Source organism: Triturus cristatus, chromosome 9 (assembly GCF_964204655.1).
Source record: "Triturus cristatus chromosome 9, aTriCri1.1, whole genome shotgun sequence".
NCBI lineage: Eukaryota > Metazoa > Chordata > Amphibia > Caudata > Salamandridae > Triturus > Triturus cristatus.
This window is the reverse complement of record NC_140592.1, coordinates 364,562,365-364,588,045: the sequence shown is the minus strand read 5'-3', so window position 1 is coordinate 364,588,045 and position 25,681 is coordinate 364,562,365. Positions and strand designations below refer to the sequence as shown.

Below are 25,681 nucleotides of genomic sequence, written 5' to 3'. Positions count from 1 at the left end.
CGCAGATCGTGGAGATGCTGGAGGGCTCACCTTTGGTGCAGATGCTGCTCGAGGGTTGGGCTTCTCAGATCCCAAAGCACAACTTGGAGGGAGCCTTGGTTGTTGCACTTGTCAGCTTGTCATGGTCGTTTCAAGATGGCTGGCTCCACGTGTCTCGGTGCCTCCACGGGTCTCCTCTTTTCAGGGACTGTGGATCGGGCGGTGAGAGGTCTAAAGGTCCAGGTCTTGTCAGTCGCTGGGCTCGGGCTCCGGCGGGAGGCGGCGGCAAAGCAGATGTTGATTCGCTGGATGGTGCTTGCGTTAGCAAGGTGGTCACTCCCTGACCACAGGGGAGATTTCCTTCAGTCTTCTGTGCAGCAGAATGTCGAAGTTCCCGTCTTCTTCTTAGTTTCAAGTTGATTCCAGGAGGTCTGAAGTCTTAGGACACAGCTCCTACCTTTAAGCGGATTCTAGGGGCCGGACTACCTGCTAGGTCCCTCCCTAAGGGTGGGACCAGGAAGGGGGGTGGTTACACCCCCAATCCTTTGTCCAGCTCGCCCCAGGCCCGGGACTGGTGTGCCCCAGGACCGGTTTGAACTGGCATATGCACCGAGGCTCCTTGTGAGCCACAGGCATGTCTGGTTTCTTTCAAGCCCTACCTGACCAATACACAAAATCCTGTCTGGGGTGGTGCATGCACCTCCCCTGGCAGGAAACCCTTTGTCCACACCTCCCAAGCTGGAAGGACTCCCAGCAGCAGGAGGGCAGACTTGTGTCTGTGGTGGCAGCATCCATTTTGTGGAGCTGAGGCTATGTCTGATTTTACCCGGGTTTCAGGTACTGTACATGTCGTGTCCCTCTAGAAGGGTGGAATGCTAACCCCGTCACCAGAATTGGCGAGGGGTTAGTATTCCAATTCGTATGACACCTTACTCGACATGTTTTGATAAAGCCAAACCAAAGATAGCATTTAACCGCGAGGTTCATAATGCACTTAAGAGTATATGGTATGACGATATCTGGAAACAGTAGAAGGAAGTTGTTCCGACCACTGCAGACAGGCTCAGCTCATGCCAGAGCACCATCTCACATGGAACCAAGCACTCTGCCTTCAGGATTGTTAAGGCCTGCCATAGGAGTGACTTATAGGTTACCAGGTGTCCCATTTAAGGTTAGGTATAGGTATACTACACCTAAGTAAGAGGTGATTACACCAACTTACCCCAGCTGAGTGATCAGCCAGTTGTGTCAGATTGTTAGGCCAAGCCTGGGGTGGCATAATACATGCTTCAGCCCCTGGCAGGCCTTGGGTACACCAATGCCCTGGGTACCTAGTGTACACTGGTACAGGGGCTGACAGGGTGATCCACTTCCAATTGGTTATGCACCTAGGGTGCATAGTTTTAATTTAGTAGAGAGAACAGCAGGCTGGGGGTCTGATTGGCAGGCCCACAGCCTCAATATGTCAAAAACCAGTGAAGCAAAAAGCAAAAATTTGGGGTGACCATAGGATAGCAGACCCTACTCTCCTACAGGCATTATAAATGACAATGCCTTTTATTTATATGGATTCAAAACCAAAACAAATATAAAAGGCATTGTCATTTCTAATACCAAAAGCTCAAACTTTCGCAAATGCGAGACCACTTTCATAGTGGCCGTGCCCCTTTCTTTCGAAGCTGCTCACCGTATTTAGGTTACAGTGAGCCGTGTCTAAAGAAAGGGGCGTGGTTACCATTAAAGTGAAAGCACGTCATGGATCGCTTTCTCAACAAAAAAAAAACATTTGTTCGGAAACAAATGTTTTTTTTTTTTTTGGTTAAAGTGCCCCATGCCGTGCTTTCACTTTAATGGTGGGCACGCCCATTACTTTAGACACGGCTTGCAGTAACCTGAATACGGCAGCAGCGTATAAAAAAAGGGGCGGGCCACTATGTAAGTCAAAGCATGGTATGTGGGCTTTCACTGCAAAAAAAAGTTTCATACCATGGCCACTAAAGTTAGAGCGTACCGCACTGCCAAATTAAATAAATAAAAAGCGCGGCCGCTATACTTAACGCTGACCGCACTGGTAACGTAAATAAATAAAGAAACACATCTGCTTTAGTTAAAGCGGACCGCCATTAGTAATTAAAATAAAAGCGTGTGGCGTGCTACTTTTAGGAAAGCACATAGTGGGTGGAAAAGGGGTAACTCATTGAAGAAAATAGTGCTCACAGCCTAGATAAAGCAGACCGTGTAACAACACAAGTAAAAAGGCCAGTCCTCATGGGAGGTTCAAAATGAAGACAAGGTGGTTCCAAGGAAGGACTACTAAGCCTATTCATGAATGAAAAGCAACGATTTCGAAAGAACAGTAACAGGAGCCAATTGAAAAGATGGGTGAGACATGGAAGGTGCCTCAAGTCCCTAACTGAAAACAGCATGCCTCGCAGAGCAGCTTATGTGCTGCCCAGACTCGACCTAATAATAAAAGATTATGGCACAGAGGGTTTTAAAATGGGTATAAAGAATTCCCACATCTGGGACAGGTAAAAGAGGTTACCTTCTATTGAAAGCAATGGAAACAAACCCTGGTGCCTCCAATTATGGGTGTTTTATAAGTCCAAAATGTCAGGCACCTGTGATTGTTTATTTATATAGGTTAATGTGATTTTTAGTGAAACATTAAACTTTTCTTAGCTTATTTTCTTGTATTCACCTAGGACTATTCAGAATGGTTAAATATTATACAAATGTCAAAATAAACAAAAAGAGATATTGTGGAGCATAATATGTAGGAGTTTTGTAGCCCTTAAAGCCATGCAACGGGGCGCAAGAGCGACGCAACTCCTACGTTTGATATATCAAGCCAAACAAGGCCGCTTTGTATGGCCTTGCATGGCTTGATAAATACAGAGTAATGAAACGTAGTTTAAATCGCTGTGTTGTGTTACTCTTCCCCAGGCATGTCTTTCATGTGTGTAGCATGGATGTTCCCAAGCATCCACCCACGGATTTTGGCGCATTCTCAGATTTACCATCAGTGGTAAACCTGGGAATGTGTCAAAATTAAGGGTGGGCGAAGTGGGGCTACGTGAAGCAGCGCGTAGTGTGCCCAAATCTACACACACTCGCGCGCTACGCATAGGCCCACTACGCGCCACCCGCCTCCCGCCCGCCCTCCTTTTAAATCAATCCCCGCATGTAAAATAAATAAGAAGTAAAGAAACTTACCTGAAGCGCGGCGTCTCCGGGGCTCCCTCTTCCATTTCCAACTTCTTCTGACAAATGCGCATGCGCGGACGCCCGCGCATGCGCATCAATCGCGCTTCAGGTAAGTTTCTTTACTTTTTATTTATTTTACATGCAGGGTTTGATTTAAAAGGAGGGCGGGCGGGAGGCGGGTGGCGGCGGCAGGCAGCTACGCTTCGCCCTGGCATGTGCGTAGCGCTAGCCTGCTTCGCCTACTTCGAAAACTGCGAAGCAGGCAGCGCTACGTACACTACGTGGGCGAGGCGTAGTGTCACGCCCAGGGTTAGTCAAAATGCTTCACTTCCCCAAGGGAGGCGTAACAAGGGGAAATATCTTTATTACTTCTAGTTACTTCCTCTTTCTATGTGGGAAGCATTCTGCAGCACACATAGAAAGTGGAAAATGCCTCAAGGGATTGTTTTTGTGCAGGAAGGGGCCCCTTCCTGCACAAAAACAATCCTGTTTACAACGCAGGCACCCTTGGTGTAAGGGTGTCTTTGTTGGAGATAGCCGGCCAAAAGGGTGCCAGCACAAAGTAGGACAGGAATGCGTTGCATTATGTTTAACGCTCCCTGTGTTCCGTTTCTAGTGATTTGTACAGATATTTGGAAGACAGAAATGTATTTATTTACCTGTCTATATTTATTTTTAAAAGTAGATAAAAACGGAATTCAGGATCTTTTCTGAGGACTTCTAAATACTGTAAGTAATGACTGTCAGTCCAATAGCCGTGCACATGGGCAGGTAAGTAGGTTAAAAAATTTAGACATTTTAATAATGATGCTGAAAGAGCAGTATACAGGCATAAGATTGATCCTAAAAGTTTAATATTTTCGAAAAAGAGTTTTGGTTTATCATCTGCAGGTCTTAATATCATTGAAAACTTGCAGACATTCAAATAAGAATGTTCATTTGTCGGTTAAATTAATATGGAAATCTCCAAAAACTTTTAACAAAACCTAAAATAAATACAGATAAATTCAGATAAAATTAGTAATACAGACGGAAATATAAAAAAAGCCATAAAACCGGGAATCCTGCTCTTTCCCTCTCAGGCAGCGCAGCAAGGTGGCTGGGTTCGCTTCGCTGCCTGAACGCTACATAAATATGCCCCTAAGTGTTCTGGTGAGTCGCAAGTTGTAGTGAATGAGATCTGTCCACCACGGAAGAGAACTTGCATTCTTAGTCCTCTTTCTATTTCGATGTTGTGTTGTCGATAGTAGGCTCTCTTCTGCATCGGGTTTTGGTGACTTTATACATTCTTGTGCTGCACACGGATATTGCTGAAGCATAGGCCGCAGGCTTCGCAGACTGGGTCGCACAGGCAGTGGATGCAGGAGCTCCAGAAATGCTTCATGCAGCCGAGATTCATTCTCCAACAGGTGAGACAGGGCCCAATCATCCAGATGTGGCAGCACTGAAGGTAGGCGAACTTCAGTGCCCAACAGAAGGCCAGTGGGCCGCCCCACAGAACGGACAGGAAGAGGTAACAGCCGTTCTTCACTTCTCGAAAGGTGTTGAAGGAACATTCCCAAACTTCATTGATGCTGTGTGATCCTTCTGGTTCTCCGAAAGCATCTTCGAAGAGCACCTAGAAAAGAGGTGTAAAAAATAAAGTCATTCACAATAAGTGTCGACACTAGGAGAGCAGGGATAGAAGAAACTCGGGGGTTTGGGACAAGAGTTATAAAGGACAAAGAGGCCTCTCAGAAGCTTTTGTGGGACCCGGGGCAGGAACATCATAGAGGGCCCCTCTCTATTTTTGTGCTAACTTGAGCACCACATTTGAAATAAAAACAATGTCCTGGGACATATTTGAAGGCACATATTAACACTTAATGGCAGTTGACATCACTTTCCTTGTTATGAATTCATTTAAAAAGGCCTGATTTTGTGGTATTTAAATATGTTTAGCATGGCATCCCAGGATGCTGAAAAGAGTGGTGCCTAGGGCAGCTAGGTATGTGCTGCTAGTTAGTTTCTGGCCCTAGGAGGAAGCTGGTTATAGCCATGCTGTTAGCTTCAGGACAGGTTCATAAGAATTGAAAACCTCCTCCCTTGCCACAATGAGGCGTCAGTGACAAGAGACAAAGAGAGGACTAGAAAGAAAAAAGAGAGGGAGAGATACAGAGAGAGAGACAATACAAAGCTGAAAAGAGGAAGACCAAGTAAGAAACTGCAAAATCTATGGAAGGGTTGGAATAAAGCACAAAGGGTCAGATGACTGAGGCATTTTTCTGGTCGTAAAAAAATCATCAGGCCATTTGCGACTGGTAAAATGCATTTTCCTGTGTACTAACCTTACTATGTGAGCTGGTACCTATTACCGACTCGTAAAATCGGGTTTCTTCGAGTCACCATTAGAAAGGAGCTTGTAAAGGGCGTCCCTTCCTAATAGCGAGTCGCCCTGGTATGTATGAATGTTTTGCTACCAGGAATGCGGTCGCAAAACATTCGCAGATTACCACCAATTTCAAATATGGTGGTAAGCCATTCGCAAACGGGAAGGGGTCCCCAATTTTTTTTTCAGAGCTGGCAGTGACCACAGACCACCACCCACTTTAAAAAAATGAAAAGAAAACTTTTCATTTTTATTAGGTCTCGGCTCGAAGGCTGCGCTTGCGCAGTCTCGATCCGAGATTTTAATGACTTGGAGAAGAGGGGCTTGAACCCGCCCCTCTTCTCCCCTGTTCTCCATTGGCTGGCCTCTTGAATGCTGGCCAGCCATTGGAGAAGAGGTCCGTCATTCCGATTGGGCCCCGTCCTTTTCGGATTCGGGGGCGTGTTTTTTTCAAGAAGTCTAATTATCTCCTCCAGCCAATGGCAAGAGGAGAGTAAAGGAAAACACGCCCCCGAATTCGAAACTGCCACTGCGTTTCTCCGAGGCATTTCTGCTCTGCCTCGGAGAAAGGCAGTGGTGTGCTTGCCTTTTGCTCTGCCTTGTTTGGGTTGTCACATTATCTCAGTACGGTCTTGAGGGTACGCCAGCACTGCCGCTTTAAGAACGGTCCTGTTTTACCTCTGCAGAAGTTTGGAAACCATGGGTGAAAATCGAGTTGCGTCTGCTGCTTTAAAGTATGCCCTCAAATATCGTCCACGCTGAGCACTGTAAAACCACAGAGCGTACATGGGCACTGAACATAGTACAGGCTTTGGGCATCCTGGATTAATGGCGCCTAGAACCCCAATACACTAACCGCCATCCCCTTCCTGCTCCCAGGCCCTCCTGGCAAACAGCGAAGGGAAGGGGCGAGCGGTTATAGAGGAACCTGGGGCTTGTAGTCCTCCTCGCACTTGAAGACGTTCTGTGGCATCACGCCGTCGCTACCCATGGGACTACAGCTCCCAGCGTTCGCTCGGGCCAGTGCTACGCAGGCGCTCTGGTGTTCGAAGGAGCGCGTCTGTTATGCTGCTTCGGCGAGGATAAAAAAAAAGAACAGCAACTGGAGGGAGCGCGAGGCACACGGCGCGGGAGCGGCCGGGGGTGCAAGTAATCTATGTGTGTCCGCGCAGCCTTTATGCGCTGCAACAATGTAACAAAGCACCGCCCGGGCTCGCTTCGGAGCGGACGACAAGCCTGGCTTATACATGGCTTCTCCGCTCCCCCGAAGCGGGCATCCTTGGGCGCCGCTGCGCCGTCTCCACCGCTCTCGGGGCTGTGCAGGCCGTGGCGGTAGGGGCGGGAACGAGGGGAGGCTCTCCGTGCATGGCTCCCAGAACTGCAGGAAGAAGAGCGTTGCTCACGGGAGGGAATTTTTTTTCTTCCCTGCCCGCCATCTTTTGAAGGTGAAAATGACAGGAGGGAAGGAGGGGTAGTAGGAGGGCTCTAGCTGGGGAAGCTTTGTGAATGTATGAGCTGGGCACGGAAGGGGTGGCCATGGGATGCGGATGCCAGGCGGGCGAGGGGGTACCCTTGAACGTGTGACGGGAAAGGGGGTGTGGGGCGTGATGGTTCCAGAGTGGAAGGGACATATATCTCCTAGTGGGTGTTACCAAGAGACCAGGTCTTCGCTGTGATGCTTGGCTGTGGGGGGAGCTTCAACTACCTGGCACCCTTTTTAGGTTTCTCGTGCCTTAAACACTGTTAAATGATTTATTGCTAATCTCGTCACAGATGCTGGAAGGTTTGTGGAAGCCACTGTGTGTGTATGTGTGGCTCTGTGAGTGTGGCTCTGTGTATGTGGCTCTGTGTGTGTGGCTGTGTGTCTGGCTCTATGCGTGGTGGCTCTGTCTGTGTGTGGGTAACTGTGTGTGTAGGTGGCTCTGTGGGTGGCTCTATTTGTGTGTGGGTTGCTCTGTGTGTGTGGGTGGCTCTGTGTTTGGGTGGCTGTGTGTGTGTGGCTCTGTGTGTGAGTGCAAATGCAATAGGTCTCGCATTGGAGAGTGATTAAGCTATTAACATTGTAAATAACAATGCCGTTTCTTTAAATGTTTTAAAAACAAAAACAAGAATAGTGTCATGAGCAATGCCAACAGCTCTAACTTTAACAATGCCGAGACCATTGCATTGTAAATGCTTGTTCTTCAAATGCAACCCGTTTTCCTTTGGGAAAAACAGGCTGCATTTAAAAAAAAAAAAAAAACTGCTTTATTTGAAAAGCCATCACAGACATGGTGGTCTGTTGACCTCAGCAGGCCACCATCCCTCTGAGTGCCGGCCATTCCCAATGGGTCGCAAATTGCGACCAGTCTCATGAATATTAATAACGCAAGTCCCTTGTGACCATAGTGGGAAAAACAATGCTTTAATTAAATAAATCAGCTGTACCCCCGACCGCTTCAAGCAAACAGACTGAAGCCAACCGTCACTCTCTGGAACAGCAACAATACAGTGTTCCAAGAGAGAACATACATAGTCGGAGTCATACAAACATAAGAAATAATAATAGAAGAAAGACCTTACTACATTGAGGGGGATATTCAGAAGGATCTATAGCCGAGTTAATGGCACATTATCGCAGCCAAAGTTGTGATAAACTTATCGCCCCAATCACAAGCTGGTGTTAACAGCCCACAGCACCAGTTTACCCGCGATAGCAGCCGCAAAAAACATCGCCACAGATGACCCCCGCAACTATCGCTAATGAGATGCAGAGTAGGCGTTCCCATGGCAAAAGCCACAACAACACCACTCCACAACATTCACAATGACCAGCTAGAACTGGCAGCAGGAAAATAACACCTGCTCTGACCTGGTGCAAAGTCGGACCACAGCCTGCACCACAAAAGGGAGTACAGCCCACAGCCACATCGGAAGGGCAACAGATGAACCCGGGCAACTGAACATGCAGCCCAGAGGGCTGAAAGGGCAACAACACCCGCCGCCACCACCCCAAGGACCCCCTCCTTCCTGGCACTCCCCCCCCGAGCAAAGATATGCCACATCAGCGACACCTAAACACGTACAAAAAAATTCGCTTGATGTCGCACAATCACAACTGGTGACATGCATGTGTCGTCACAAAAATGAGCATCACACATTCACTTTCAAAACAACAAATGAAACTTTATTAACATGAACACTGAAATGAAATGAAGACACATGGCGGCTCCCCTCGGGACAATACGTAGGTCACAGCCTACAAGACAAAAATCATGATGAGAAGGTGTGTCCTGCGCACATCAGAGGACAGAGAGAGAGCGAAGGAGAGAGAGAGGAAGAGAGGGAGAGAGAGAGATAAGAAGAGAGGAGGAGAGAGAGAGAAGAAGAGGGGGGAGAGAGAGAGAGAGAAGAAGAGGGGGAGAGAAAAGAGAGAGAGAGAGAGAGAGGGGGAGAAGAAGAGAGGGGGAGAGAGAGAGCGAGAAGAAAAGAGGGGGAGAGAGAGAGAGAAGAAGAGAGGGGGAGAGAGAGAGAGAAGAAGAGAGGGGGAGAGAGAGAGAGAGAGAGAGTGCCGCCCCTGCGCACCCAGGCCACACTGCTCATGTGCTGTCACCGGTGTGTCTCCAACCACTTGCCGGTATGTATAGCAGTACACCAGTTCACACATCTGAGACAGACCCGTCATCTGAAACAGAGTCCAGATACATGATTGGCACAGTACACACAATTGCACAAGACAACATCGCCTGCCCACCCATGCACACCCAGGCAGAGAGACCCCAGCCCCTTCCGCAGCCCATCGGAGCATGCCTGCCCATGCACACCCCGGCCTCACTGCTCACCTTCCGCTACCGGCGTGTAGACAGGAGGTCCCACCAGGTGCCACTGCAAGCCACAAGCCCGGGGCCCGCGGACATGGCACCCTCCACACCATGCAGCCCCGCTCCGCAGGCCACCAGGTCTCACGATTAGTGCTGGGTCTTGATCACTCCATGGCATAGAAAATTATATGTATATAGCGCATAACTACCCGGAGGCCTCGTCGCGCTTCTGCAGATTACTATGATGAGCTCCAAGGTACATTAACACGCTTTTGCAAACAAATGAGTTTTTAGGACTTTCCTGAATGCCAGCCTGTTGTTGATCTGTCTAATACTCAAAGGAAGGGAATTCCATAGTTTGGCAGCAGAGTGTGAGAAGGAGCGACCGCCCCAACGAGCTTTGATAACCTTTGTTGAAGTTACTAAGTGCAGTGAGCTGGAGCGGGGGGCTCTGGGAGGGACGTAAGGCACTACAAAGGGGAACAAGATGGCAGGGCCTGCTCGATGAAAAGATTTGTGCACAATGCACATAGCCTTAAACTGAGCTCTGGCAGTCATTGGAAGCCAGTGAAGCTCCTTAAGGGCTTTCTTGGCTGATTGCCAACGGGGAATATTAAACAATAGCCGGGCGGCACAATTTTGGGTGACTTGGAGCCTTTTGGTCACCGCTGCAGGGGCGCCTAAATATAAGGCATTCCCATAATCCAGGCGAGAGAGAATCAGGGCCTGAACCATGACTCTCCTCGCCTGGAAAGGGAGCAGAGGAAGAATCTTGCAGAGCATTTTCATTAACCCCGCACAGGTTGAGGCAGTTTTGGTAGCTTGGATCGAGAAGTCAAGCGCCCTGTCAAGCCAAATTCCAAGGCTCTTTATCTGGGGCTTAGGGAGGGGAGGAGTGCCGAGGCATGTAGGCCACATGGAGGCCAAGGTGTTCGGTGAAGAGTTACCTAATAACATGATCTCCGTCTTCTCCCCATTAAGTTTAAGACAAGACGAGTGCATCCACTCAGCAACAGCCTCTAGACACGGACCCAGGGTGTTATACGACCCCTCCAAGTGGTCCAAAGAGACCACCAGTTGGGTGTCGTCTGCGTAGGTGACAATACGCACACCAAAGGGCTGGACTATATTTGCTAGAGGTTGCATATAAACATTAAAAAGAGTGGGGCTCAGGGACGAGCCCTGCGGGACCCCACAACTAAGGGGTTGCTTGGCAGAAGTCGTCTCACCCTCGAACACCTGAAAAGAACGCTCATCCAGGAAGGAGGTCGGCCATTCCAGGGGCGCGCCCGACACACCCATGCCTTTCAAACGATGTAATAGGATGGCATGGTTGACAGTGTCGAACGCGGCACTGAGGTCGAGTAATATGATGGATGCTTTTCCTCCCTGGTCCAGCACCGCTCTAGTCTCTTCTGTTACTGCTATAAGGGCAGTTTCAGTTCCATGCTGAGGGCGAAAGCCCGTCTGAGAGGCACATAGTAGGCTATTGGATTCTAAATAGTCCACTAAGATGTTATTAATGTGTCTCTCAAGAAGTTTGCTCATCCAAGGAAGTAGGGAGATAGGGCGAAAGTTGACCAAGTTGTTCTGATCTAAGGTGGGTTTTTTCAGAAGTGCCCTAACCATCGCACACTTCCATTGAACTGGGACAGAATTCGAAGCAATGGAAGCATTGAGGACATCCAAGATGACAGGACGGATGACGTCGATGACTTTGATAAGAGTCTGAGGAGGTGCTGGGTCGTTGGGGGAACCCGAGGTAACTTTGGAGATTATTCCATCCAATGAGGAGGAGTCTAGAAGAGGGAATTTATTCAACAGGCAAGGAGTCATCGTGTCAGGATCCATTGTGGTGGTAGGCTCCAAGTTCCCACCAGCTATGGAGAAAGAGGAATAGATAGTTGAAATCTTCTGAGAGAAGAAGATTGCTAAGTTATTGCAACGGGTTTTTGCGCCGTCAAGTGACTGGCGCTCAGGAGGAGGGGGGGTAATTAAGGATTTAGCAATTTTAAAAATATCCTTAGGAGAGTTGGCAGCTGAATTAATTTTTGAATCATAAAATTGAGCTTGGGCAGATTTCATTTCATTTTTATAAAGCTTTATAGCAGCTCGGTACTCCACTTTTTTGGATTGAGAATATTCTTGTCTCCAGGCTCTCTCTAGTTTGCGACAAAGTTGTTTCCTAGTCCTGAGAGCAGGCGAATACCAGGGAGCAACTTTGGGTCTATTTATTAGATGCAAAGATTCCTTTGGAAGGACTAGATCGAGGGTGCTGGAGATCCAATTGTCAAAATTGACAGTGGCTGTGTCGGGGTTAGTCGCCTCCGGGGCTGGCTGATCAGAGAGAGCCAGTTTCCATTTAGCGAGTGGAAGTGAAGCCCATTTTCTTCCCCAACGCTTATTGTGGGTGTGTGGAACAGGAGAGCTGCCGGTAGACCAAGAAAAAGGTACCAGAAAGTGATCGGTCCAGGGTAATGGTATGGGTGTCTCCACAGTTAGGCTCTCTAGATTACTGTAAATGTGATCTAGAAGATGGCCCCTGATATGCGTCGGTTGAAAGCCTTTCTGAAGCAGGTCCATGGCCTGAAGATTAGATCGAAGGCTATTGGCCCCTGAGTCAAGTGGGACATCCAAGTGCAAATTGGACATACCAGTGCACCCGACATCATCGCAGGCTGCACACCCGCTCAGCCCAATGGGTGCCACTAACTCTGGGATCCCGGAAGCGATGCTACGTGTCGGTAGGCCCGCGCTGCCTGCTGGCTCCGGCCTACACTGCGGTCCAGCAGGGCTCACAAAACCTGAGCTGTCCGGACCGCTGGGACGGGGCATCATCGCAGGCTGCACACCCGCTCAGCAGCTTAAGGTGCTACTGACTCGGTGCACCCAAAGTCACCGTCCTGTGGTGGGGTGCCTGTGTCGGCCGCAATGCTCCGGGTGCCACTAACCCAGTGCAACGCCAGTCAGCGCCACGTGGTGGTAGGCCCATGACAGCCACAAGGCCTCGGGTGCCACCAACCCTTTGCAACGCCAGTCAGTGCCACGTGGTGGTAGGCCCGTGACGGCCGCAAGGTCTAGGGTGCCACTAACCCTGTGCGCAACAACTCATGTGACATGCGGACAACTAGACCAGTGACCTGCACACCTCCAGCGAGTACACCTGCGACGGGTAGCAATGAGGGCCCCCCTCGGAGCGTAAGCGGAGTGGACTGGCCTGCCGTACTCCGGACCAGAGCAGAGCCTGCATATATGACTCATGGGCTCTGGGCGTGGTTCAGTCCATGTCCGGACATGGAAGTGACTGATGCGTGTGTCCCTGTTGTAGTGTTCACGGGACCCGGTACACAATATGCAATGTGGCACCCTCTGACTAGCATCCCACAAGATGAGGATCATCGACGCAAGGGAAATCACTGTCCCTAAATTCATCCACACATTCATACATAAATGATGAAAGACATGACACAGCAGTGCGTCACTCGATGTTTATTGCACATCCAGTGCATTTCTGCAGCTGGAGCGGTACAGGGCAATGCCGAGCACACTGCACAATATGGGCCCGTGGAGGGCCAGCCAGAGTCCATCGGGGGATGACAAGTACTGCGGAAGAGGAAGGGTACAGTCCGCAGTCTGCTTGCCGTGTCATTGGTCATCAAACAGGATATGGCAGTCCATGTCGCTGTCCAAGGTGAGTGCATTGGAGTTTATCGGGGATCAGTGGAAGGTCATGAGGCCATGTGCGGCACCAAGCAGAAACAGGCCAGGTGGCGGAAATGAATGCTAGTGCCTCCTGATCACAAACCCATCCACGTCCTCATCCCTGGATGTGTGCTCTGCCCCACCTGTGGGTGTTGCAGTACCGGCTGAGGCACTGTGTGCCACTGACACATCAGGTGCCGGATTGGATACATCTGCTGCACTGAGAGGAAATGGCACACCAGGGGGCGGAGATGGGGATGGTGTTGGGGCAGCAGCATTCATCTGCGCCACGCCTTTTGGCAGCAATGCCATGATGATGATCTGCAGGGCATGGTAGATCCCAGCTACATTTCGCTGATGTACAGCGGTGGCTGCCATCCTTTCCGCCGCCATCCGCACCATGTCCTCCATGATCCTCCACATGTGTGCCAGCTCACAGCTGGTATCGCTGGTGCCCCTCTGAGTGGACAGGTGTTCTTCTCTCCGCATCAGGACTCCAGCGATGTCAGTCAGGGCTCGTTGGAGACCATGGAGCAGGCCGAGACACCCATGGATGGCGTCCAGTTTGGTGGCCAAGAGGTCGAACTCCACTGGCACTTGCTCAGCCGTCTCCCTCTGGGTCTCAAGCACACGGCGTTGGAAGGCCGTGTGTTGTTCCTGGGGGTCTTGGGAGACTGCTGGAGCCGTGGGTGCCTCCTGCTGGGTGGTTTGGGTGGTGGGTGGGGTCTCCTCGATGCAGCTGGTCAGCCCTGATCCTGGAGGTGAGTCACGGATGATGTCAATGATGTCCAGGAGGGCTTGTGCATCAATGCTGGGGTTGTCCTCCTCATCATCAGTGAAGAGTGGCTGGGACTGCTCTGCAGTGGGTGTTGATGGTGACCCTGCAATGTGAAGGGGAGATGGTGTATTGCAATGTTTCCACATGTATGTAGCCGCATGGTACATGTTGACATTCAGACAGCATGGCATTGTACATTGTGACAGTCTATGGATCTGGGCGATGACCCAGAGTCAATGAGGGTGTGCACTGCTTGATTGTGCATGTGTGCCATCGTGGCCATCTCCACCCGTCCCCCCAGTACCTGGTGGTCACTCGACCTGTTGCGGTTGTGTTGTGTCCTGTAGAGCAGTGTCCGGTCCCCCGACTCCTGCAACAGTGTCCACACTGATGACTGTCGCCACCAGCTCCTCCATGTCATCCAGCACGAGCTGTGGTGCTGGGCTCCCACCTCCAGTCTGCCTTGCTGCCTTCTGGTTGGCTGCGAGTTTCTCCTTGGTCTTTCTCTTGATGTCATTCTATCGCCTCTTGACCTCGTCCATTGTCCACTTGTGCTCTCCAACGGGATTCACCTTGTCCACGATGTCCCGCCATATTCCAGTTTTGGTGCCCAATGACACGTTGGAGGTGACGAACAGTTGTTGATGGTATTCCATCACCTCAGTGATTATGATCCTGTTCGCCTGTGGACTGAACTTCGTCTTCCTCTTCTTCTTGTCCTTGCCCTTCCCTGTCCCGAGGTCCCGGGCTGGTCGTCCGGGGTGCTCGCGGGGTTGCGCTCATTCTCTGCACCTGGTCCGGCTGCCTCCATGGTGCTTGGGTGTTGGTCAGTTTGTGTTTGGGTGTTTTTTCTACTTTTATGGTGATTTTTAGCACTTGCTAGGTGTGTGTTGCAGGCCTGGTGCTGCTTATCGCTGATTTCCTCATCGCACTTTGGCCCATCGCAGGTTTTTTGTGTTGTGGTTTGTGTTTTTATCTCCATTGAGGTGGATGTATCGCGGATGTTGTCCATGGTTTAGGCAGACTATCGCATGGTACCGCCTTGTTGTGAATTCCACGTTGTCACAGGGTTATTTTCCCGCAATGGGCTCCAATGTTGAGAGTTGCGTTAAGCTACTCTTGCGGTAGTTATCACACGTTCTTGTGAATATACCCCTTAGTTTTTCCTTTTTGAGTATACATTTGTCTTAATACAACACAAGAAAACAAAATATAAAAACAAAATTGACAAACATGGTGACTCAAGACAATTGCATAACAACCTTTATACTGACATATGCTAAACATTCGCTATAAATAATTTCCCCCTCTTTTTTTATTAAGAAAAGAAAAGAAAAAAAGAAATGAAAGAGAGAGATGCATATAGGGTAACAAGAAGATAGACAAAAGCATGTAGAATTGGGCAAAAGAAAAAAATTCAAAGGAAAAAAAACAATAGAATAGTAGCAAAAAGGTACTAACGGTACCTGCTTGGAATCTTTCAAGCCCTAAGGCTCCTCAGTAGAGGAGCCAAAACACCTTCAATATTTCCAGAACAGGCCCCAAGAGACTTGCTAGGAATAATCAGGGGTTGTCTCAAACACACACCAGGATTGACAGATTTATCCGGACCACACTTAACAGACTCATCACGTACAGCAACTTTAACAATTCTGGCAGTGTTCCACCAGTTGTGACCATGGACCCTTACCACACACTTTGTCAATGACCGAAAGGATCAGTAATCTTAGGCTCACCTTTCATCACAAACCCTGGGGTTTTGATCCGTATAGAATCACCAACCCTAAACGGCCATACTTTCACTTTCTTGCTTGCCTCATAATACAATTTCTGTTTCTGCTGAGCACATTCAACACTATGTTGAAGCAATTCATTATGACAATGTTGTGATAATTTGTTTATAAAAACTTGCTCATCCAAGCAGGCCTAAACGGGATTGCAGGTTTCCTTCCTTTAAGAGCCTCAAAAGGAGAGAAAGCTGTGGTGGAATGCGGGGTGGTTCTATAAAACAACAACATGGTTTGAACCGCATCATGGACATCACACTTATTGGCCAAAGCCCACCTCACACAAACACCAAGCAGCCTATTGAAACATTCCACAAGACCATTTGTTTGTGTTTGCTAAAGTGATCTTTTGAGATGCCGAATGAAGTTGTCACTCGAACTTTACCCACCTCACCAGAGACAAATTGCACCCCATTGTCTGATATAATCTCCTCAGGTTGATCCTCCATAAAATAAATGTGTAACATGGCCCTAGGATGTTAAAAAGAGGAAGAGCCGTCCTCTTCATTGATTAGTGAACAGGATGGCTCAGTGATCTGATATCTAGCTGCTGAAACATGCAGTGAATTCTGCCTTTCCAGATGGGTGAAATTAGTACCATTAAACTGGAGAATAGTACCCCCCTTTTTACTCCAGTTAAAAACATCAGAAGTGTGAAGTGATATACCAAAAATGAGGTATTGTCGTTAACTGAATAATCTCAGATCACTTACCAATAAACTTCTGAGCAAGCAGGGGTTTAAACTGAATAAAACTCTTAACATGACAACCTGATTGGATGCAACTAAATGATGTTTGCACAATAATGTATCAGGCAATAAATGCTTCCTTCTTATTCTTCCTAAGTTCTCTGCCCTTGTTCCAAACGTACTATTAATCCATTCTACTCCCCTCAGCCCTACTACCAAAGTGTCTCTCCTTGCTCTCTTGGATCTCTTATGTATATAGACCCTTTTTATGCATTGTTTTATTGAACATCTCTTTCCATACATTTCAATACATTCCAAAGTCATTCCCCTTCTCTCCTGACACCAAACTTACTATTATCCCATTTTTCTCCCCTCTACCCCACTACCAAAGTGTCTTTCCTTGCTCTCATATGTGCAAAGCGTTTTTGTGTTTGCAAACGGGCTGGTTCAGAGAATCGGCCTGTTTTAGATCGCAAAAAGGCTTTTTGAAATGTACAAATCCCTATTTGCGTTTCGCTAATCTATTACTGAACTGCAAATTAGCTTTACGATTTGGTATTAGAAAGGGGCGTTTTGAGGGCATCCCTTCCTAATACTGAATCGCAGCAGTATGTGTGAATGTTTTGCGACTGAAATGTGGTCGCTAACCATTCGCATTTTACCACCTACTACATTTGCAAATGGGAAGGGGTCCCCATGGACCTCCTTCCCCTTTGTGAATGATTGCTAAAACATTTTTTAATAGCTGCTCTTAAAAAATGAAAAGAAACTTTTCATTTTCCTTTTTTCAATACATCCCATTTTCCTTTAAGGAAAACAGGCTGCATTTAGAAAAAAGATTGCTTTATATTAAAGCAATCACAGACATGGTAGTCTGATAACCCCAGCAGGCCACCATCCCTGTGACTTTTGCTGTTCCCAATAGGTTGCAAACCGAGATCTACCTCATTAATATTCATGAGGTAGGTCTTTTTGTGACCCACTGGGAATCGCAAAATGTATAACTAACACATTTGTACATGAGTGTTTGCGATTACCAAATAGCGAATCACAAAAAAATATTATTTTAGTAATCAGAAACAATTACCTATGTACACCTGGCCCTTAATCTAAGTATTTATACCCTTTCTATGCATTAATTTATCTACCAACGCTCTCCATACATTTGGCTACTCTAAATATCTACCCATCGACCATTCCAAAGTTGTTCTTCTCTCATGAGTCATGACACCAAATAGCTCCTCATCATGTTACGTAATTTTCTAACTACAGCCTGCTTTGCAAAATTTACTGATAGCAATCATTTTTTTGTGTCACCAAGGGCCTGATACTCAAAACTATTATAAAAGTAACACAAATAGCAGATTTTGTGAGGGCACAATCTAATTTGCGATTCACAAAATCAGGCACAGTGGGCACCCACTGATTTTCTCAAATGGAAATTTTGTCAGTTTGGTAAAAGTTTCATGGGAGCAAGTATGTTATTAAAGAAGTCTTTCAAGCTTTACAGGGCCTGCAGACCAGGGTCTTTCTTTTCTTTTCTGGCACTTGCAGTCCTCTTTATGATATTTTTAATTTAGGACTACAAGTATCAGAATGCATAGAAAAAACCTGCACTTCTGTGCTCTGCTCTTACAATGGGGTTTGGAAGCATTCGAGGATGGGTCACCCTTCAACTGTTACTGACTCAAATTTTTGGAATTTCCCAATGTTTTTGCAGGTAGTTTCCCACCCTAAAATAAGTTATAGATTTACTCATATCAAGGGTAAAACGAAATCCCTTTTCGTGCCCGGTACATGGGATAGTCCTAAATTAGTAGGGATGCAGATGTAGCGGTTTCTTCTTAGGGAAAATATCTTCACCCAAAGAGAAACCAAAAAAACATAAGTATTGGAAATGCACTTTTTAGTTCCATTTACACATGCAGAAATATACACACTTGTACATTTTTGTTTGAGTTAATTTGAGAATATGCACAAGTTGCAGATTTTCTGAAGAACTCCTGGAATTCTTTATAAATTTCACAGAAGTAGGAAATGTACTCAAAATGTAGCCATACGCCTACACAAGTAAAGGATCTGGCTTTTACCAAGGGCGTTTTATCACTTGCTGCCATGCTATGGCAGTACACATACCCTTTGTTGCGTGGTGTATGAATGCGCCAGTGCCTGGCTGGCATCGGCCATTTCGTATACAGAGGAATCGGTCATATTCTTTATAAACATGCCATCAGATTCCTAGCTGTTAGGCACTCGTTGCGACTGCGCATGCCCATTCTGGAACATTCCACTGACTCACAATAAAGGTATTGCACTCGTGGTCCATGTAAGTGAGCTGGTTCTAGATGGGCGACCACACATTCAGTCAGCCTTACCAGGCCTTGCCTAGGGTCGAAGAATGTGTCTTACTGAATCCAGTACCATTCAGTACTTGCATGCATAATGGACCTTAATATCATCGAACACATTGTATCTCCTGAAGGACTCCTATAGCTGCTTAAATGAGTACAGGAGAATAGGGAGGCAACATCCGATTAGTTAATTGTGCTTCTTCTCTCTTCACCTCAGCCCCAAGCCTTCCCCATCCACACACAGCCCCTAGAATAGAAAGATGGAGACGCATGGCAGCCCCTCACCCGCACGTGGTCGTTCAGGTTGTTGGGGTCGCGGTGTTCCATGTCCAGATGCATGGGTGCGCTCAGGATTCTCCTGGGTTCCGCCATGTTGGTGGGAGAAGAGCCTCCGTGGTCAGCAGGTGTGCTGTCTGATCCTCAAACCCACCCTTCCTTTATAACCTTTCCTGGGCAGCGTGCAGCCTGCAGTCTCCATGCAACACGGGTTAAAAATAGCTAGTTCTGTGTTCCTATTGTCTGTCCTCCACTGCTCAGGTATGTCAGGTGGCCTCACCGGCTCTGAACTATAGTAGGGTTGTTGTAGAAACGCTTCTATGGGCTTCTGTGTACAGATCAAGCTGAGCGTAGGAAACCGAAACTGACAAAGCAAGGTCAAGGGAGGAGCTGTACATAAAGCCTTTTGCAAAAATTAATCGATACTTTTAAAGTTTAGCTAATGTATTGCTGTACAGCTGTCCAAGTGGATGTCTCTCTAGTCATATCTATCTGTCTATCTGTCTATCTGTCTATCTGTCTATCTATCTATCTATCTATCTATCTATCTATCTATCTATCTATCTATCTATCTATCTGTCTGTCTGTCTGTCTGTCTGTCTGTCTGTCTGTCTGTCTGTCTGTCTGTCTGTCTGTCTGTCTGTCTGTCTGTCTGTCTGTCTATCTATCTATCTATCTATCTATCTATCTATCTATCTATCTATCTATCTATCTATCTATCTATCTATCTATCTATCTTTCTATCTATCTAGTAGTTTTATGTCTTTATAAGTCTATACCTATCTGTCGGCCTACCTATTGATCTGTCTGTCGGTCCATCTACCTTTTTGTCTCACCATTTTTTCTATCTGACTATACATCTACCTTTCTATCTGTCTATCTACCTGCCTGTCTGTCCACCTACTCGCCTATCTGTCTGTCTGTCTGTATAGCTTTCTATCTGATTGTCAGTATATCTATCCACCTGCCTTCCAATCGTTCAAGTTGCCCGCCTCTTTCTCTCTCTGCCTCAATTCCCGCCTATATGTGTGCCTACCTGTGTATCCCTCTATTTGCCTGGTTAGTTACTGAATCTATCTATCTATCTATCTATCTATCTATCTATCTATCTATCTATCTATCTATCTATCTATCTATCTATCTATCTATCTATCTATCTATCTATCTATCTATCTATCTATCTATCTATCTATCTATCTATCTATCTATCTATCTATCTATCTATCTATCTATCTATCTATCTATCTATCTATTGATACTCTGCATCCATCTCTGAGTCTTTGCCTAGTTCACTGCCTGTCTGCCTGATTTATAGTTTACCTGTTAAAGTTACCCAGGCCTCCTTCTTCCCCTCGGAGGAGGGACGTAACCTCTCTCAGCCAGGGCCACTGGGAATTATGCGGCAGGGTAGGGCCAAATTATGCAGAAGGCTTAAGTAAATTATGTGGCAAGAAAAGGCAAATTATGCAACAAAATGCGACACATTTTATGATAGTATTACTTCATTATTTCGCCAGTTTTACACTCGTTAGCACTATCTCGGCATTGGTTACACTTTATCAGTACTAGTTAAGCACCCAAATAAAGTAATAAGCAACAGGAAGGTGACGAGTCAAGCTCTGTAAAGGGCCTTCCACTGCTCGGCAACAAGTGTTGCTGCATTTTTAGTAACTTTTGAACCGTTTGAGCTAGAACCGAAAAAGCTTCGTTAAAATCTGCAGATTATGCAGCAGATGATGGATTATGTGGCAAATAAATCAAATCTAGAACTATGAGAAAAACATCACAGCCGCACAATTGCATAGTTCCAGTCGCCCTGCCCTCTGCCTGAATACTGCCAACCACCTTCCATCCACCAATTACTTGGTGGTGGTGAAGACGGAAATTGTATACCTGTCTCGGCTGAACCCCTGTTATGTAAGAATCTGCTGACATTATTAGCAACTCAATTGTTACACTGCCTGACAGAACAGATAGGGGCGGGCGGATGTGCTTTTCCCTCTAGGTCAGAAGTAGTGGAAGCCCACTTCACCGCCTCCATGGGGCTGAGAGAATCCCATGACACTCACCTCTATTCTGCCGGTCTTGACAGGGGTGTAGCTTCCATTGGTGCAACAAGTGCAACAAGTGCAGTGGCACCAGGGCCCAGAGCTCTGAGGGGTCCTTTGAACCCTGATTATTGCTGTATTTCACAATTCTATCATCAATCAGAGGGCCCATTCCCTTTTCTACACTAGGGCCCATGACGCGCAGCTACGCCACTGACTCTGGACTATGGGGCAGATTTATAACGGACTTGCGCCACTTTTACGCCGCCGTTGCGTCACTTTTGTGACGCAGCGGCGGCGTAAACCCTGTGCCATGTTGCGCCCCATTTACAACGTGACGCATCTAGGGAGATGCGTCACGTTGTAAAGCTTGCGCCACATGTGGGCGTACCTGCACAGGGGGGGGCGTTCCGGCGCAAGAACGCCTCCGAAAAGTGGCTGAGTGAAATCTACAAGAGTTCACTCAGTCACTTTTCCGGCTATGCTGCGTCAAAACCCTGCGCCTGCTTGAAGCAGGCGTAAGGATTGACGCAGTATTGTAACGATGGGCACCCCCAAGCCTTGCTGGAGCTGCGTCGCCCCTGCGACGCAACGCCAGCAATGCGCCAACCTTCCGCCATCAGATGCGTCACGCATCTGTTTATCCTTGCGCCATGATGCGCTGCATTGTAAATGCGGCGCATCTATTGTGGCGCAAGGGTAAACTTTCGTGACGCATCTTCCCTGGCACATCCATGCTGATTTGCAGGGATGCGCCAGGGAACATAAATCTGCCCCTAAGTGTCTTAGAGTGTAAATTATGTTCCAGCCGCCATTATGCAAGCCGCTCAAGAATCATTCTCAAACTCCAACTGTGGAAACGCATCCCCTGGAGCCAATAGGGTAAAAGTAAGGCCACATCTCAACCCCAGAAGGGATGTGGTTCATCCCAGAAGTGCACCCTTGATGGGAAAGATAAACACTAGGGGCCACATTTATCAAGGGCTTGCATTGCTGTTGCGTCACATAAGGTGGTGCAAGCCCTTAAGTGAGATGTACTCTGTCAAGCAGATCCACCTTGCGTGGCTGTCCATAGAATAGTAAATCTGGAGTAACGCAAGGCAGCACAAGTTGCTGCCTTGCGTTACTTCGACCTGGGATGGCATTCCATGGGTGAAGCTTGGGCGTTCCACACATAGTTTTGGCAAATTTACTAACACGAGTAAAGGTAGTATCATTTTGACTGGAAATGTGACAAAACGGTACACCTTCCCAGAGGAGGGGCAATGAAGTGAAATATGTTTATTTCTCCTTCTTTGTTTCTCTTTCTATGTGCATTGTGCATCACTCATAGAAAAAGGAGAAAGCCTCAGAGGATTGTTTTTATGCAGAAAACCAAAACTAAAGGGGATGATGGACGGAGTGTTCATCCCCTTTGGTATCGCTTTGTTCGCCCTAAGTTGGCAGGGTGTGCCAAGACGTGGGTCCCTTGCTCACTTTGCCACTGGATTCAAGATTGCCTGGCTGATGAGGCTTATGAACCCGAAACCGGTCCCAGGATGCTTGTTTCCGTCCAGGGAAGACATGGCTTGGCAGTTCGGGCTGAACTGTTCCCATGAGGCACAGGGTCAGACTGATTTGCATATGGTCATGTCTGAACTGGGGTGGTGGAGTGAGCTAAAGAATGGTGATGGATTAAACCCAGATCAGTTGACTGGGGCTGAGTGTTTGATTTGCTCAAACGCTCCGTCCATCATCCCATTTGGTATCGCTTTATGCAGGAAGGCATGCCTGGCTGCAACACAAGCACCCTTGCACGATGGTGGAAGGGTGCCTGCATTCACGGCTGGACTGGCTGTAGCAGGCACCAGGCGTATCCCCGGCCGGCCGCCAGGGTGGGGGCTGGTTTTTGACCCCTGGAGGGCATGTTTTGTTACCTGGGGCAGGTTATGCAGCATAGATGCAATATCGCCACCCTGTAACAGCAAAAGTGTCCGGAACCGGCCCTGGCAAACAACTTTGATGCACTCCCGGGGGCCGGCCTAGCTGTTTGTCAGGGCCGGTTTCGGTTCCCAGTCCTGCTGTGCCTGCTTTAGCACTTGGCAGCCATAAGTGCACCAGTGCAGAGGGAGAGCAGTAATGTGCCATATCTTAGCAGATATGGTGTATTTCTGCCTTCTCCGTTTGACGCAGTGCAGCAAGTTGTCCAGTTGCGTTGCACTAAAACCTTAGTAAATCTGTCCTTAGGTTTAAGAATCAAAAAAACAAACTTGTTTTCAAACTATTCTAAAAATTGTAAAAAGGGGAATCTCCTAAAAAATATTAAACTAAATGTCTATGCATTCAGTGGTAATCTTGTCACGTGTGCAAAGAGCATGCTGTGTACCGCAGAAAAAATTGAGCTGTGGACTCTGGGGATATTTGTGGTTTGTGGAAGCGCTGGGTGCCGGTGTGGTCAGATGCCATGCCTGCCTAGGGTCTGCTGAGAATGGCTGCGGCTGCACATGGTGGTTAATGGAGTACTATGGATTGAAGAGCAAGGTTAGAGTTCCAGTTGTGTGCTCAGAGCCCACTGCTGTGAGCCCTGGACCATGTACAGCAGGATCTTGGGGCACCAGGTCTAGCAGAGACATGGTCAAAGACCTGCTGCTTAGCCCAGATCCCCCTACCTGGTTATGGTGGTCAGTAGGCTCTGGGTTGTTGACTTGGTCTTTGGTCTGGACCTGCGCCCGTCAGCCCTACCCATAGAGGTAAATGAGCATAACCTTTGCTCATGGTCAATGAGATCTCGTTGCAGCGCCTGGCCTCTGGCTTTTGGCCCGGCCTTGTGGTGAGTCTCACAACCCAAACTGTAGCATCATTGATTAGGTAATTTTTGTTATCATCTGTGACATCAGTTGTGCTATTATCAGCAGTGCTTTGGCAGGATGTTGTGGCTATATTGTTCACTATAACTAGCACATTGCATTGGCTTTTAGGTTTTGCATAGAAACCATAATGCTCATTTAATTGACGTTTTAAAGGGGAGTGTATATGTTTTTATTTTTAAACAAATATTACTATATCTTTTTAATACAACTTCCCTTTAACAAGAGTGACATTTATTTTTATGTGCATAGACAATAGGATGCAAGGAACGGATGCTGCCTTTGGTCACATCCTGCATCTCAACTCTGTGACACAAAATAAGCTGAATATAGGCTTCACTGTGCATGATGAATTCTGGGTTCAGGGCTTAGTGACCAGTCTCACACGATCTCTTGGGGCAGGCCATGACCTGGCCCATGCCACATAGCCAGACCTCAGGTCGATCCCCACACCAAGGGCCTCATTTATGGAGTTTTGGCATAGGGCAGCGCAACAAGTCATCTTGCTGCGCTGCCCTATGTCAAAGTGAAAGGGCAGGAATGCACCATATTTATCCAATATGGTGAATTCCTGTCCTTTCCCCCTGCGCTGGTGCTGTTTCCGCAGCCTATCGCCAACGCAGGCAACCTTCCACTGTAGTGCAAGGGTGCCTGTGTTGAAGGCACGGTCGCAAAAAAACAACCCAGGTAGGCTTTTCCTCTTTCTATGTGTGCTGCATACTACAGTACACATGGAAAGAGGAAAAAATGAGGAGAAAAAAAGTTATTCCTCTTCGTTGTGCCTCCCCTGGGGAGGCAAAAGGCTTTGGCACGTCCCGAGGTTTACATGGTTTTTTAAATCTGGGAAAACATCAAAATCCATGGGTGTTGCGGGGAAGCAGCCACCGCATCACCCATGGAATGCCTCCCTAGCACAGAGTAAGGCAACGCAGCGATTTGAGCTGCCTTGCCTTACTCCATATCTATGAGGTCATTGAGAGCCACACAAAGTGGCTTTGTGTGACCTCATAAAGGTTATTTTGTAGCTTGCGCCACTGGAGTGTCACAAAAAGTGACCCTCCGGTGGCTCAAGGGGCTTTTAAATATGTTCCGTAGTCTCCAAAACTATTCAGGGGGCTGTATGCAGACTAACTTTCAGGAAGTATTGTATGAGAGGGAAGGTAATCAGGTTCAATTTTTTATAATCGTAGGGTGTAGGAAAGTAAGATCTGCTTCTATGGTTACGCCACTTTTTGCCTGATCTGCCGCTGTTTTTGACTGTCTGACTGGGATCCTGCTGATCAGGACCCCAGTCTATCTACTTTCTCCCTAAACTGCTGTGTTAGTACCTAGGCACAATCCAACATTGAATACTGGGGTTCCCTTGTCAGTTCTTAGTATATGGTACCCATGTACCTAGGGCATAGGTACTCCAGAGGTCTCCCATGGGCTGAAGAATGCATTATGCCACCCATGAGAGACCACGCAAAATGTAACTACAGGCCTGCCATTGCAGCCTGTGTAAGTTGGTGCATGCAACACTTACTAAGGATATAAGTTTACTATATCTAAGAGTCACGGCACTTAAAACCTATAAGTCACACCCATAGCAGGCCTTTACAATCCTGAAGGCAGGGTGCTTGGATCTAAATGAGAGGGTGCCCGTGCATGAGTCTACGGAGTCCATTCTTCCAGGTTGTCAGGTGAAGCAGCCATTTACTATATAGAGAGGCACCACGTAATTACGCAATGACCATCTCGAAAACAACTGCAGTGAATCCTATCAAGTTTGGTATCAAACATGTTGGAATCATTCCCCCACACTGTAAACTATGTGGGAGTATGATCCCAAGCACTGGAAGAGCCCACCG

General features: G+C 47.6%; 1 protein-coding gene across 1 annotated transcript; it reads right to left on the bottom strand.

Moving 5' to 3' along the window:
• Window positions 1–3,962: 3,962 nt before the first annotated feature.
• Window positions 3,963–19,078, bottom strand: LOC146797947 (caveolin-1-like). Its single transcript, XM_085627803.1, has 2 exons — window positions 18,947–19,078; window positions 3,963–4,804 (listed from the first exon to the last, which is right to left on the bottom strand). Exons 1-2 carry the CDS (start codon window positions 19,031–19,033, stop codon window positions 4,466–4,468), a joined length of 426 nt encoding a protein of 141 aa, XP_085483929.1. The 5' UTR covers window positions 19,034–19,078; the 3' UTR covers window positions 3,963–4,465.
• Between the last annotated feature and the right edge of the window lie 6,603 nt (window positions 19,079–25,681).

Coding starts and splice junctions, on each gene's coding strand:
- LOC146797947 (XM_085627803.1), bottom strand. CDS start 19,033: ATGGCGGAACCCAGGAGAATCCTGAGCGCACCCATGCATCTGGACATG. Junction 4,805..18,946: donor ACCTGAACGACCACGTGCGG/GTGAGGGGCTGC, acceptor CCTCTTTTCTAG/GTGCTCTTCGAAGATGCTTT.